Genomic DNA, 16,188 nt, shown 5'->3' on the forward strand with positions numbered 1-16,188 from the left:
GTGGCCAGCCTGTCAACAAAGACAGGGCAAGAGTTTTTTTTTGTTTGTTTGTTTACATTTGCCAGGGTGGCTGTTCTGGGATCCCCTGCCCTCCAACAAGCCTTAAGCATCAAGCAGGAAAAGCACACATTCCTGCTCTTCCTGTGCCGACAAAGGAGGTCTGAGGCAGGGAGAGAAACAGCAACACACCCAGAGTAAAGCAGGCATCAGTGACAACAGAATGACACTCAGTAAGTCAGATAAAGCATAGTGGAAAAGCTGGGGTGGAGGAGGGTTACAAAAAGCTGCTTGCAGAGGGAGAAGCAAAGCACAACCAGGCTAGAGCAGTTTAAATATCGCAGCATGAGTAAATTTAGCCAGTAGCGTGTGTAGAGCATATAGCTGGCCTTCAGATGAGGGCTTGCGTGAGATCAGCTGATCTCAAATATATGGCATTGCTCAACTCTGTGGCCTGCCTGAACTAACGCCATACACTCAATTCCTACAACTAACAGTTTTATTTTATATTTCAGTGAATTTACCCATTCTCTCAGATTTCTCAAAAATTAGTTTGATCGAACAAATGCCAGGAAATATTGGGAACATGTCCACCAAGCTTTCTCAGTCAGAAACCCGTGGGTAATTTTATGCAAAACAGGAAGTTGGAAATCTTTATAACTGGAAATCTTGATATTTGCAAAGACTAAAACAACAGTCAGGATTTCTCCATAAAAAATTGCTAAATGTTCATTCACTAATCATAATTTGCATTTTTTTGTTAGTGAACATCAGCAATTAAAGTAAACTGATCCAAAATGGCTGTTTGTTGCTCAGCCAGCCAATTAAAGTAGCATTCTTGAAATGCAGGGAATATAGATGTGACGTTGTTTAACTGTCCTGACTTGGGTAGGTATAACATACAAAGGTTAGAAACCAATATAAAACACATGTAAAAGCTCATTGAATTAACAGACTGACAATGCATACACAAACACAAAGGGTTTCATTATTATCATAACTAAGAATAAATAAATCAGGACATGTGAATACATACAATTAAAAGATGTGGAAAAATTGGATACATAACAATTAAAAAAATGAATGAAAAAATTCTCATCAAGACATTTCATCCAAAATACCTGAACATTAGTCATTAGATTGGAACCAGTTGATGGGTTATCACACGTCTAAGCTTGTTAGAGGTAACATTTTCATGTCATCAGTATATGGTTTCCAGACCTTGCGAATACATCAGGTTTGTTGTTAGCACCATTTTTATTTTTTTTTCTAATGGTATACAGCTAGCTGTGTCAAAGCTTCACACATATTATACCAAAAAGTTGAGTTTTGTACATTGGCATGTGGTGTAAAACATAGTTCCTGCGGTAAAACCACATTCAGAGCACAGGTTTGAGATTTTAGAATGTTTTTAGTGTAATTCCTGATAGGTAAGGTAAAGCTGATGAATTTTTACACGCAAGTATTATAAACGTATTGACAGATGTGGCTGTTAACGGGGCAACAGTATCTGTTTTCTGTGGAAAGTGGATTTTAAGTGTTAACAACTTGAAAGGCACTGAGGCTCCATTAAAAGACTGTTATGCTAGGCTCATTGTATCTGACTCACGCTCAGTGTACACTAATGCAGTGGAAATATAAACATATAAAGCCGTTCCTGTGTTTGTATATGTACATGTGTCTTCTGTGAACTCAAGGACACATTTCCTAAAATAGTGACTCATAAAAGTCACATTTTTGTTTTTATTTGTTTTCACTGATGAATCGACAGTATTAATTTATATCTGTTAGAAAGTAAACCCTGGTTCAGAGAGCTTAGGTACCCAGCACATGTAGCAGAAAATCTTTAAATAGTTTGCTTAAATTCTGCTTTATGAATTTATTCCTGCCCATTGGCAGCCGTAATGTTATTTAAGACAGTCGCCCTACGGGAGCTAAGGCTTTCTTTGTGTGACCTGCACGCTCACAGCTTCAAGGGATGCAAAGCCTTTTCACTTTCCCTCTGTGGTTATGAAAGCAAGTGTATGTCTCCTTCTGCTTATTCTTTGAAAGGTTAGTGGGTGGTACACGCACAGTTGTTATGCAGCCGCAAGTGACTCATCCAGCCAGTTGTCCGTGTGCTCTACTATCCTCTCGCTATTGTGGCTTTTCAGATGCCTACAGCGGTCTTGGATGGCTGAACAGAATACCAATTAGCGAGGCAATTTCCCAATCTGTTATTTAGTGTTTTGTACCCTCATAAAACACACAAAAAAGCACTCCCACTCACTCAAACAAGCATAGACTCATAAACTTTAGAACCATACTGTTAAAGGGCCAGTGCTGGGTTACACCAGTTATACTTAGTCAAAGTTATGCCTAAATGTAGCCTAGTAGAATGTAAGTTCTTAATTAAGAATTTATGCTCTACCAACATGGGAGGTTTTGAATCAGCTGAAATGCTATCAACATAGGCTAAAGTTACAACTTAATCGAGCCGACAGAGAGAGAGTAAGGTGGTTCCTACAGTACCTATCCTGGGGGGAAAAAAAAACACAGTGCACTACTGAATTATGTCCATCAAAGGGGATTTGTAGGTTTGAATATGAGACTGAAAACACCATATACCTGTGTCTACCTTATACTACACCTCTGATTACAGCAATGCTGCATCACAAGGCCTCCAGCTTGCCTAATCCCTCGTTACAACAGCTCTCCATGATTACCACTGTCACTACACTTTAAGTCCGACCCCACATGTTCAGCCGCTTGGTTGATTGCCCAGTTACTTTGTGTTTACAAGTGTGCTCAAACATGATTTTCACGAACGCTTATATTCTCTATTTTTCTTTTTTTTTTTTTCTTGTATCTATCTAGTTTCAATTCTGCCTGGTACATGCACACAGCCACGGTTGTTTGTATATTGAGGGATATTTTCAAACCAAGCCAGTGAAGGATATACAGCTGGTGGTAAACATGGGGTCTGAAGGTGGAGTGTCAGTGTTCTATCTCCAGTGTTTGTTTACAGGAGCTATCTGTGCTCTCTGCAGGCTGGAGAGAGAAATGATGGATGGAGAAATTTTAAGGAAGTCAGCACTTCTCCTTTAATAGAAATACATCCACTGGTTCTCAATGGGAAGCTAAATTTGACATCTCTAAGGCCAGAAATTGCGAGAAGTAACCAAATAGCAGACATATTTCCGAAATAGCTCCTTCCCGTTAGAATATTATTACAAGACATTTCCAATTGTTTATCTCCCTGTAGCACCCAGGTTTTCCAGTTTATAGACATGCCATTCTAGCCAAAAAAGGTTTATTGTAACTCTATGACTGAAGATGCAATCAGGGACAAAAATAACAGCTATACAGCTCTTTTTAAAAGCCCAAACATCTGCGCAGAAGCCCAAAGTAGCATGGATAGATGCATTCATAAACATTTACATACCTGTAAACATGGATTTTGAGCATGATCCAAGTGACTAAGATACGGTCCGGATGTCACTGATTACCAGGAGTGTTATGTTTCAAATGTGAGTCACCTACCTCGCCTGCTGCGATTAACACTACGGCCTGTACTTTGGGTATTTTGGTTTATAGAAGGGGTGTTGCGTAATTAACTATTTATGGAAGTTCAAAAGTGACTGATATGTTTTGTAGTTAAATTCCGGCGTGTTCTGGTGGCAGCCCCTGCTGCTACGTAGAGTCCTTGTCGCACAGTTTTCTCGATCACAGAGTCGTTTATTGTTGGCACTGTTTTCCCATTCACCGTCATGGGAGTGTGCATACAAAGGTTTCACACACCGGATAACCTTAAAGAGGCCAGGAAAAGAGAAACCACCGTGACCTAAATGAGGGCAGAGGTCTTGGTATGTGTCAAGGAAAGAGAGGTCAAATTGGTGAATGCCTTAAATTCCAAGCTAATAAAGGAAATACAATAACCAGAATTTTACCTTGGTGGATTCTAGAAACAAGTCATGCCCTTCTGTGAATGTCAGCGTCAACCATGCTCCTCTCCTTCCAAACATTCCTTCTGAGAACGTTCCTCTTCAGTGGAGCACTTATGTGGTGAGACACTGCAACTTGTAAACTTAAAGGTCCTCCATGTACACAGTGCTAATGACCTCCAGACAACCTTAATTGTGATTGTTAGCAGTTCGGGGCTGCTGCCGTTTTGTTTTTAAATTGCTCAGTCTACCTTCCGGAATCCACTCACCCCACCTCATTTGAGTCGTCCTCGACATAAACATCAAACACAACCACATCCTCAGACATTTACAACACAGGAGAGCTCAGATAGAGCTAAATTGTATGAAAGGATGCCTATCAAGGAAGTTAGGACATCTGTGCAATTCTAGCCATATTATGAGATCAGACTTAAAAATCATATGCATAGCGTTTGTGGTTACTGGTGGTTGAGAGAAAACTGAAGTTTGTTTGCGTTTGTTTACACTGAAATGCTTTAAACCACTCTTAGTAATCCAGCAGATGTGAAACTTTCCCCTCATATTACAGCTCGGTTCAGTGCTCGACATTTCTACTCCGCCTCAGGAACTATAAACTGAGCTATCTGCCTCAGTCAATACAGAGAAACATTTGAGTTTAAAGGTGAGTTAGAGTTTCATTGGCCACACTGAAACCAAACCATGTTGAAAACCGTAAACACAACGTCCAGGCTCAAAACCAAGCTGTTTCTTATTTGGGGGTTTTACATTTGCAGTGCATTTCTTCAACAGGAAGAAGATGCATGTCATGTTAAAGCCCTCTCTAATTCAAGGCTTCACTAAAAACAGCCTATAGTTACTTTATGGTGGTAGTTTTGTATATGATGTAACATTTTGAGTAACACTACTGAAATCTGAAGTGGTTCTCTTCAATTATTTTTTTTTTTTAAGTATTATTTCTGGGTTTTTTTCTGCCTTTATTCGGATAGTATAGCTGAAGAGAAAGAGGAAACATGGGGAGAGAAGGTGGGGGGAAGACATGCACCAAACAGTGCAGAGAAAGGGAATCGATCCCACAACCAGTGTGTGGCCTCTGTATGTGGGCACCTGCTTTTAACTGGTGCCCCTATTTGTATTTCTTGGAATGTACATTTTCCACTTACACTCTAATCTTTGTTCTCATCCTTCTATATCTGTCAGTCTGCATCACTTTTTCCATTAGTCTGATGCCTCGCTTGTCACATTTGCTAGAATTGTCTTGCTTAAATCCTGTGATTTAAGCATCTTTGGTGGTGATGGTTTAGACAACAGTGGTTTTTCTACATCTTTGAAATAACAGAATGAATACACAGCTTTTGTGAAATTCTGTAGTTGACAGCAAAGACAAAGAGAGGCTATACCTAGCAAAGAAATAAAGGAATTAACTAGAAGTATATTCCCTGCTCAGTTTAATATAATTCAATGATATTACGGGTATATTATTTTTTTCAAAATCATCAATGGAATCAAACAGTGGTTTACTTTTTAGTAAATGAACCTAATAGACTGCAGTTTATATTGAGTAGAGAAAAAGAAGTAAGCATGGTAGGTGAGCAGAAATGAGTAGTAAGTTTTACTTAACATCTTTGGTTGTTTTGATTAACAGTCTCCTGGTGGCAGAATTTGCACAGCCTACCAGTGTTTCCACAACCATTTACTTTGGGTGGCAGACTGAACCGCTTACAATGCAAGACCATTGCACACATTTTTTATTTTTTTTTTTAACTTGGCTGCCCAACTAGGGCTGTGACTTAAGCAGGGGTGGCATTCACACAAATGATTATCAATTATTTATCCCCACTGATCAATTCCGTTTTTGATAATTAGTGTACAAAATAAAGTATGCCATCACTAAGTTTATAAGGTAATGTATTTAAGAAACATATGAATAAAAATCTGTGTTTGTTGTGGTCATATAAATACCAAACACCCTACCCCAGACAAACCTAGGAGAAACACTGCCTACGATGTGTTTTATGTGTATTAAATGTGTCTCTTATCATAACAAGTGCAATTAACTACAATTTTACCTCCCTCTGTGTGAGTCAGCCTCCTTCCAGCCTTATCTCTGCTTATCTCTCTGCAGTTCAAATAATTGACTCTTTCAGTTCATGGTTGTTTTAGCAGGTGCTTTATTGGTGTACTTGGTCTTGTGTACATACTTGTATCTACTGATCCATACTGATTTAACCATAAAGCTGTCACAAGAGAAGAGAAACAGTCATTTCTCCTGTGACCACAGCCCAGTGACAGCCCAAGCACCACAGGTACACACTTCTGTTCACCTTTGAGCGTGTATGTGTCAGGTTTAGTGATACGTGATGTAGGACAGCTCAGCAGCTTTATGTTCTGGGCTGTTTCTCTGATAAACTAAAACACAGTTACATTGCAGTTCACACTGGTAAAATCTAGATTGATTTTATACTAATACAAATATTAACATATGTAACCTTTAAAGTTGTATTGGTTAATACAAATTAGCAAAGAAAATAAAACCCCAATTCCAAAAAAGTTTGGGCACTGTGTAAAATGTGAATAAAAACAAAATGCAGTGATTTGAAAATATCATAAATGCATAATCATTTGCAATAACACCTAAATAGTGTTCAGTTATGTTGAATTTGATGGCAGCAACACATCCCAAAAAGCAGGAACTGCACCACATTTACCATTGTGTAGCATCCCTTCTTCTTTTAGCAACAGTCGGTAAATCTCTCAGAAGTGAGAAGACCAGTTGCTGAAGGTTTTGGAGAGGAATGTTGTCCCATTCTTGTCTGATGTAGGGTTCTTAATGCTCAACAGTCCTGGGTTGTCTTTACCAGATTTATCATTTTATGATGCGCTTAATGTTTTCTATTGGTGAAAGGTCTGGCTGCATTTAGGCCAGTTCAGCACACATACTCTTGTACTGTGAAGCCATGCTGTTGGGATGCAGTATTGTCTTGCTGAAATATGCAAGACCTTCTCTGAAAGAAACATTATCTGGATAGAGGCATTTGTTGCTCTTAAACCTCCATATGCTTTTCAAAATTGATAGTGCCATCCAGATGTGTAAGGTGCCCACACCATAGGTACTAATGCAACCTTATTCCATCAGAAATAGAGGCTATCGATCTGTGTGCTGATAACAAGCTGGCTGGCCCTTCTCCTCTTTAGTCTGAAGGGCATGGTGTCTGTGGTTTTCAAAATGAATTTCAGATTTTGATTCAGCTGACCACAGAACAGTTTTCCATTTTGGCTCAGTCAAATTTAAATGAGCTTACGCCCAGAGAAGGCGGCAGCATTTCTTGATAGTGTTCCCACCTCAGCCTCATTTGTTGCCTCCATCCAACAGTGAATACTTAATGCTGTGAGGAACATGGGTGGCTAAAAACTTTTGTAAACTTCAAGGGCAAACTGTTCTGAAATTTTCTAGAAATTTTAGGAGTTCATGTATGAAAACAGCAAACGTCTTCATTCATCCTCACATCCTCTGAAGTAGTTTTAGAGCACTCAAAGATGGATTGCTATCATTAACTTTTACTGTGATCCTTACTAGTGGAGGTGTTTGTTTGAGAACTTTTTAATGTGAGCAGCTTCCCTCATTCCTACACTCATAACATTACCCACACTCCCTCCTTCCTGACAGACTTGAACCCTTCACACTAATTGCTCTAACTTTGCTCAAAGCCACCTGTACTTTGCCTGCAGTCTGAATATCTTCAAAGAGATCCCCACCCTGTGACGTTTGTCTCTATGTACATGTCAGGTCACTACAGTTTAAAGTGAAGGGTGTGTGTGTGTGTGTGTGTGTGTTGTGTGTCATTAACTTCTCTCTTTCCTAGAATAAAGAGTAAAAAATGCATCACTCTCTTTATTCAGCGTACACAGACGCGCACACATCCAAACATCGCCGTTAAATAGATTCCTGGCAAACACAAGCTGTGTTGACAGGAGAGATGAGTGGCTGTTCCTGTCGCAGCTTGCCGAAGGCACTGAGCTGGGCCTGCGTTCAAAAAGCACCGCCACTGTTAAAGCCACAAAGCCAGCAGACTTGTTGCTACTGCTTGTGCCAATACACACAAACACTACCAACCACACATACAGTCATGCACTGTGGTATCAAAGGCGGCCGGGCGGGTGCTTGATTATTTGAACAGGTGATTCCCATTTACATCTGCTGCTGACCCTGTTGGCTTCATGCCTTTTAGGAAGTCGCTCTGTCCCGCAAGTCAATCATGCACTGCTGGTTTGATGTTATAAAGACAGCTGACTTGAGTTAATCTTGTCACTAACTTTTTGGTTAGAAGTCAAAATCAGGCAGATTAATGTGTTAGTTTATGTCTTGTCTTCCTTCAAAATTGGTGCCTTTTCTTTTATGAACAAGTGCAGTCAATCAGTTGCACTATATTATTAAGGTGGTTCTGCAGGTCTGTCAGACAGGTTGCCCCAGTGACTATTGATAATTGCTGTGTAAAACAGAGCTGAAGTTGCACAGAACAAGTTGTAATTAGAGCCATTTCCTCTCAATGTGCCATTCTTAAAACTCCTGTGAGGAGTTTTTAGGTGGTAGACAGAAATTGACATAGATTCCTCCATACAAACTATGAAGCAAACCAGACAATAAATGAAAATATTGTATATTGAAAATATTTTTGTATAGTTATTTGTTAAGCTTGCAACTAGTGCTGCACACAATATTGCAATTTGAAATACCATTTTAGTACATTAGTGGTAAGGTGCAACAGTGGTACTATTGTAAACTATTTAATACAAACTGTAATTGTACAGCCTGACGTTGCAATTGTTATTGCGATTAGATTAATTGTGCAGCACCAGGCCTGACCACAGAAGCTGCAGGGTACCTGAAAACTCAGTAAAGAGACCCGCCCTAGTAGTGGTTTATTTATAATGTAATATGTTTTAGATCAGTAAAAGAGATGCAGGCATCTTTTCTAATAGCCATTTTCAAGCTGAAAAGGGTGGAAAGCTTTTTTTGGATTCCAATGTTGAAAATATTTATTCATGCCAACTTTTGGTCATTCTGTTTTCAGAAATGAGGTTTTTATTTGAAAAAAGCTTATATTGTACTACAGCATAAATTAATTTAAAAAACATAATTTTAGTAGTTATTCTGGTTAAAAATAAAATATGGTTATCACAGCTTAACTTTGCAATGGACCCTTATTTTTCTGACTTTCATGGGCCCCATTGACTGGGCCCCAGATACCTCTCCCCTTAATCCCCCTTATGCAACCCTATTTGCATCTGTTGCTGTAGGAAAGTGGCAGACAAGACAATTAGCAGCATACTGCCAACCTCCCCCCTTTTTTTTTTTTTTTTTACATTTTCCAGGTTTGATACATTTGAATCTTTTAGAAAGCAGAATGAGCCCTTTCATTAGAAATCACTGCATTCATGTACAGGACAAAATCAATGAAGAGATAAAAGGTAAGGTAAGGTATGTCTACAGGGGTCTCCCAAATCAAATTGAGAAGTTCCCTGCAGGAGCTTTAACCTAGGATGTTTTGTAAATTACTGGGTTAGTGATCCCAAAGTTGGACTTTTACCAATATATAAAAAGATTATATCTATTTTTATAGTTACTTTTTAAAATAAAGAAAACTCATGCAGACATTCATTAAGCCTTGCTTGGGATGCTAACTCAGTACTGCTTCAGGGCAGCTGCACCCCTCACCCACTCCCCTATTCTGTTCCTCCAGAGCTCATAATTACTGATGTCCTGTGAGCCCTTCACCCTGACTTCATCCATTAAAAGCCCAAAAGCCATTTCCCTAATCAGAGCTGGTATGAGGTCTGGCTTCTTGTTGGCTTCTGTGTTTAATGTCAGGGTTACGGAGGATAATCTGACTTTGGTGTTATATTGGTAAACTGCTGTTGGCTGTACCCTGTTTGAGTCTCATAATATGAATGTCAGTTCTGTGTTGGTATACACGTGCTTTTGTGGAAACAACAACCCAGTGTTAATGATGACAAACACATGAAATCTTTTCTCCTTTTGTCTTTTTCTATCCTCCTCAGAGGGGCGTTGAGGGTTTCTGGAAGTCGGTGGCTCACTATGTGCCTCGGGAGCCGACAGAGATCAGAATCCTCAACCCTTACTTCATCCAGGAGGCCGCCTTCCAGTTCATAGGCCTGCCCTTCAACAACGGCCTCATGGGCAAAGGGGTAAGAGACACACAGGCACACATTACACTCATAGCGTCATGATTTCCCTTTTGACATTTCCTTTAATTAGAACTTTACACTTTCTCATGGAAACATGAAATCAGTAATAGGGACAGAAATGATGCTGATTGAGAGTGGAAAGACAATGTAATTAAATAATGGAAATACAGCTCATTCAATGGCTGGATTCAGTTGTTTTTCAGAGGAACAAACCAACTAAGAAACGTGGATATCAAATGACTCTGTCTGAACAACTCACTTAACATGCTTTTTTTTGTTCATTACACAGCTACTACATCAAAATCCAGTATATAAGATGCACTTTCTATATCATGTTTTATTGAATCATGTTTTATTGAACTAAAAAAAAAAAAACATATGACAGCAAGTACTGGAATGAACAAGATACAAACCAAATGTGATCTTTAAAAGATATGGGGTCTTTAAAGAATAAATCCATGCCAGTTGATATTGATCAACTGATATTAAATGTCTTTCTTATCCATTTTTAATCAATTCAGACCAATGGCAGGCTGCCCTGTGATCCCGTCATGCTTTGCCAAGCTCTGCATGTCATGCAAGAGACGACCTGAATAACTCACAATGGTCACTGCAGATAAGAACTGCTTTTATCAATTCTGAAGACCTTTTGTCACAGAATTATTTTTTCACATTTCGTCTCAGAGACATGGGAGAACAAGTGCAAAAAGTCACAGCAATTATTTTTTACCGTGTGGCACACATAAAGTCTTTGTGTTTTAATTTCCATTGAGTTTTTTTTTTTCTTTTGACTTTATATTCCCATAACTTTTTAAAAATTTAATTAACATTACTGCAGCACACATATTCTTAAAGCCCAGGTTGTCCTGAAAAAAAGGATGTTTCATCTTGACAGTGCACCCAATTACAAGCCTCTTAAGACAGCAAGTCCAAGCAAGACAAAATGGTTAAAAGAATAGCTCAGGGCTAATAATCATTATTTCAACAGTAGCCAAGTCCTTAGCAACAATCTGCTCTTCATGGTGGTTATTTGCTGTTTTTTAAAGTGGTTAATTGTAAAAACCCACTCTTGCTAAGCTTAATTAGCCAGTCAGAATTAAGCCGCTAACACAGTCATGTAAGAGATGGTCCATGATCTGCTGCTTCTTGAAGGCTGCTTGCTGAACATTAAAGATCTTTGTTTTTTACTGACCTAACAGGATCTCTTATAACAAACCAGAAACACAAAGATCATATTATGTGGACATTTTTGGGTTGTTTTTTTCATCTCCGGCATATTTCAAAATGGAAAGAAAAATAAAGGATTTGTATTTGGAAGAAATACCAGAACGATTTGTCATTGTTTGCATTTTCATAATGTTGAATACATGTTGCAGCCTCTGCTCTGAAGTCTACGGTTTTTTGATTTGATGTGTTGAGCTGATTTATGGATGTTTCTCATGACTCATGTTTGTCTTGACTTGAGGTATCAGGTCTTAATCAGAGCTCAAAAAACATTTTTGGAGATGGAAATTTCTTGGTCATTTGTAGGTAACTAAACACAAAAGTTTGATGCTGAAAAGAAACCCATGCTCTGCAGTGAATGCTCACATGGTTGCTTATAAACAGCACTATTGATTAATCTGTCACTGAGCCGTGTACGTGTGTGTTCCTGCTAAGTAGAGCAGAATATTGTTGGAGAATCAGAGGACATGAAGTGTGTATCAGTGTACCTCTGCCCTCTGGGGCCACCAGAGCACCCCAGCATGAACTCCGCTCTGCAACATGTGTTCAACATGTGGGCATCTGGCCTGTGTGTGTCTGCGTGGTGGTCATTTGTGCAGGGCTGTCTCATTGCATACAGGCTGCAGAGTTGTATGATTTGGCACATTCTTTACTCTGAACACTTTCCTGTCTCCTCTGAGCATCATAGTTTATGTTTATGTATGTGGGAATTAATGAAGAGGTCTATTTGTTAGGCTCATGTTTATGTTGAGTGTAGATGTGTGTAAATTAATCTGTATTAGAACACGCAGTAGGGGGCTGGACAGCTGCTGGTTCAGGTCCACCTACCCTGAGGGCTGCAAATCAGGGTAATGATTTAAATGGGGCCTCCCTCCACTCTTTCTTCTGCACCCACTTTTTTCCCCCTCTCCCTTGTTCTCCTGTGTCCACACGAACACATGTACAGACCCTGTACCCCCCAGATCTATGGCAGCCCAGGGCGGTTAGGAAGCACAGTTCAACCCTGTAGATCAATGTGTCGTAGCAGGGGTCTGCAGGGGTCGCGTCTTAAAGGTAATAGTTAATCACTGAGTGCTCAAAGTCGGTTAGCAGCAGTGGAGCAGAACAAAGACAGAGGCGCACAGGGGGGAGGAGGAGGAGGAGGAGGGGGAGAGACATGAGAGGAAGTGGACATGTGTCTGTTTAGCCACCATCAGTTTTACATTTGGTCAAAATGAAAATACCACACGTTCTGTTCCTCCTTATTTATCCAAGTGTTAGAATGTGATAAAGGGTGTGTACGCTGCAATGTTCTGACATTTTGTGTGTTTGTTTCTCACTACAGAACATTCCAACTTTGGGAACAGTTGCCATAACAATGGCACTGCACAACTGTGACGAGGTGGCAGTGGCTGGTTTTGGCTATGACATGAACATGCCACACGCTCCTCTGCACTACTATGAGGCTGTAAAAATGTCCGCCATCAAAGAGGTCAGTTTTTAAACTGTGTTGTGCAAAGTTCTACATTTGTAAATCATCTGAGCATTATACATGAGCAGGTTTCTTTTTTTTCCAGCAATTTTTTGTTGATTTAAATTCGAAAGTACATATCTAGACAAGAAATTGTTAGTAATTCGAACAGTATTTAAAAGACTTCATTTTAATTGTAAACATGGAAAATTGGGGGTGGGTGGGGGGTGTTTCTGTATGCTCTGAGGTTGTCAAAATTCGATTTTAGAATTACAGTTGACACTCCCTTGTTGAACATGCTACACACACATAGGCTGAATTACATGCAAATAATTTATGCAAATGTCTTTAGGTATGATAAAATATATACACCTATATTCGTAGGGTTTTGTCCATGTAACAATTAAAATTGATGTTCATTTTTGACAGCAATTTATCACTTTTACTTTATATTGGTCTCGGTTGTTCTTAGATGCAAGTACAAGGTAGGTGAAGGCTGACACATGGTACATTTTACACATTAAATACTTCCACATTAAATACTTACAATGAGTGAAACATTTGAAAGAGAGCCAGGATATCACTTTTTTTTGTTCTTTTGTAAAGAATGATTTTTATTATAAAAAAATACTGAACATTACCCTGTTAGTAACGATATCCTGGATTTCCATGTTGTAGGCTAGCCCTAACCTCACAGATAATGACAACCCAAAAGCAATAAATACTACTCTGTGCAGTTAGTGTCCTACAAAAAAGAAAAATGAAACTTAAATATAGCTAATAATCATTAAAAACACTTGTTGTAATTTCTCTTACTAAGTTGCTTTGTCATTGTATCAACATGCTAAGTGTTACAGCTTTTTTAGAACAACCATTTTCTGAATGCCCCCTCCATCGGTCAAGTTTTCCTCTCCATGTTTACACTGAAGCCCAGTGGAATTAAAGATGTCACCCACATGATGACATCTGTAAAACATGAGCTCAGTGTGGTGATAACCTTTGTCTAAACTCCAAGTGAACCTTTGGTATTTATAATCAGCATCATCATCATCATCAACACTGTCGGACAGACACGGCTAATGAGGGTTACGTATTTGGCTTTTTTTTTGTTTAGATCCCCAACCCCACGCTGCTCTGCAGGAACACAAAGATACTGAGCTGTGACATTATCCCATCTGAATTTCCTCTCTGGAAGAATAATTAAAATCACATCGGAAATCACCTAACTAGACAAAAACTAACCATGAAATGTCACACAGTGAGGTAGCTTAGTGCGTCTGAGGTCACTGGCATTTGATGTTAGACTGTTATCCTAAACTTCGTTTTCTGAGAGAGAAAATTATGCATTAACAAATTAAGTAAAAATATTCAAATGGCTGTACATTTTTTCCTTGTATGAATGTACCACATGAACGATTACAGAGGCACAGTCATAATTATTATTTGCAGAGTGGTGCAAAATGGGACAAAATATTACTTAAAGGTTTATCCGAATGATTGGTAAGCAATGTTTGGTTCCTTAAAAAACCTTTGATAACTGACACCTGATGATGTCAGTTATTAAAAGGCAACTATATTAGAAATGAATGGCTTTAACAGGAAAACAGATACATATTTGAATAAACTTGACATTTAGGCTCTCTGTTTGTCTATTTTCTACTTTTTTATAGCTAGCTAGCAAGGATGCTAAGAAAACCCTGTTTGCTTATTGTTCCTTGCGGTCCCACTGTGAGCCATCTCATAGTAATAGGAGGTCCTTTAGGCAGAGTCTGTCAGACTGATGGGCCTGAAGGACAAACTACAGCAGCTGCAGGGCTGAACCTCCTGAAGCTCCCCAAATCTCTTCATCCTTTCTATTCCCTCCTGCATGTTTCCTCCTCCACCCTAAACCTCCATCATCTGCTCTCTTAGTTTCTGCATCCCAGAGCACCGCACAGGAACTGATGGATTAAATTACATGTCAGGCTGATGGACAAGACCCTCACTGCACAGCAGGGAGTAGAGCTGACCTGAGGTGGCTATGCACACATTTTTATGCTAATGTGAACACCCACATATCATCGCCGTTGGGCGCGAACATCTTGTCTCCAAATTCACCACTTTTCAGAAATGAAAAAAAAAAAAGAACCTGTCTCTTTTTAAAAATCAAACGGTGCCTAATCAATGTCGGCTTATGCATATCTATTTAGTCAGTTACCAGTATGTGTCATTAAATTATCAATATGTGACCAAAATCAAGCTAAAACATAGTTACAATATAGTTTTGTTCCATTTTAATAGACATACTGAGGGATTTCTTAAATTACATCTGATCTCAAAGGGTTTACGGGGTTTAGCTGAGCTCTTTTTAATACTTTTCATGGCTTCAAAAGATGTAGAGGATGACTAATAAAAGAAAAAAAGGAAAGTTTCTTCCCAATAGTGAGAAAATATTGATGTAAAGAATATAAAAGTAAAATCTTTTTTTTTTTTGATAAATGTGTTTGAATCCTAATGTTAATACAGTCTGATAATGTTCTGGGTTGTTTGTGAGCAGTGCAGGCCAACAATGGCAGTCAGATGTCCTGTCAGGACACTGGTAACCCAGTAGATAAGTTGGGCCCCGTATGCTGCCGGCCCGGGTTCAGGTCTGGCCTGTGGCTCTTTCATGTCGATCCCAACTCTCTCGTCCTGGTTTTCAGCTCTATCCACTGTCCTCTCTTGCTAATAAAGGCAAAAGAGCCCAAAAATTAGTCAAAAAAAGTTGTGTCATGCAGCTTACTGCCTCTAGCTGAATATGTAGCTACAGCTAATGTTAACTGCCTTTCTCCGTTAATGCTCTTCTACCCCAGTGTAAATAAGCACAGTGTCATCTCAAAATAAGATTTAAGTTTTTTAAGTTATAAATTGGCTGGGTCACATTAAAATAACGTAGAACCAGTGCAAAACCACATTCAGTATAAGCATGTGGATATTAAAGCCCCTGTAAAGTGAAATCCAAAACTGGCCCCTTTTCACACTAGATATTTTAGGTTAAGGTAGGGTGACTGAGTTTTGGACCATTAGGAAGTTGTTGACCTCTTTCCTGGCTTGGTTTAATTTGGGAAGGGCAAATATAGGAGCCCACAACGTCTGGGTACTGAGCGCTTTGGGAATGATCTCTTCCCCCTAATGCTACAACGATATAAAATCACCAAGAAGTTCATCTCAATACAGTCTGTTGTCAGCTGATGTCACCGCCTTCACTGAAAGTTAACAGTCAGTTAAATTGATGGGTCATCAAAAGTGTCATAACAGAGAGATTTGTGCCAGAAAACAGTAAATTTAATCCCCATCTTCTGTCTCTCTGCTCTGGCACAGAGCCATTTAGCTGCACTTTGGCCAGAGTCCACTGTAAGGCCAGAGGGGAGG

The 16,188-nt window shown here is 39.2% G+C and overlaps 1 protein-coding gene across 7 annotated transcripts in view; it reads left to right on the plus strand.

The window, feature by feature from the left end:
• The window catches only part of st3gal3b (ST3 beta-galactoside alpha-2,3-sialyltransferase 3b), a 73,607-nt gene that overhangs the window by 51,969 nt on the left and 5,450 nt on the right, over window positions 1–16,188 (plus strand). For all 7 annotated transcript variants that reach the window (XM_041804337.1, XM_041804339.1, XM_041804340.1 and 4 more), the window contains 2 exons: window positions 9,978–10,124; window positions 12,673–12,819. In XM_041804337.1, the coding sequence (XP_041660271.1) occupies window positions 9,978–10,124; window positions 12,673–12,819 (294 nt within the window). The remainder of the gene's footprint in view (window positions 1–9,977; window positions 10,125–12,672; window positions 12,820–16,188) is intronic.

The sequence above is a fragment of the Cheilinus undulatus genome, linkage group 13 (assembly GCF_018320785.1).
Source record: "Cheilinus undulatus linkage group 13, ASM1832078v1, whole genome shotgun sequence".
Lineage (NCBI taxonomy): Eukaryota > Metazoa > Chordata > Actinopteri > Labriformes > Labridae > Cheilinus > Cheilinus undulatus.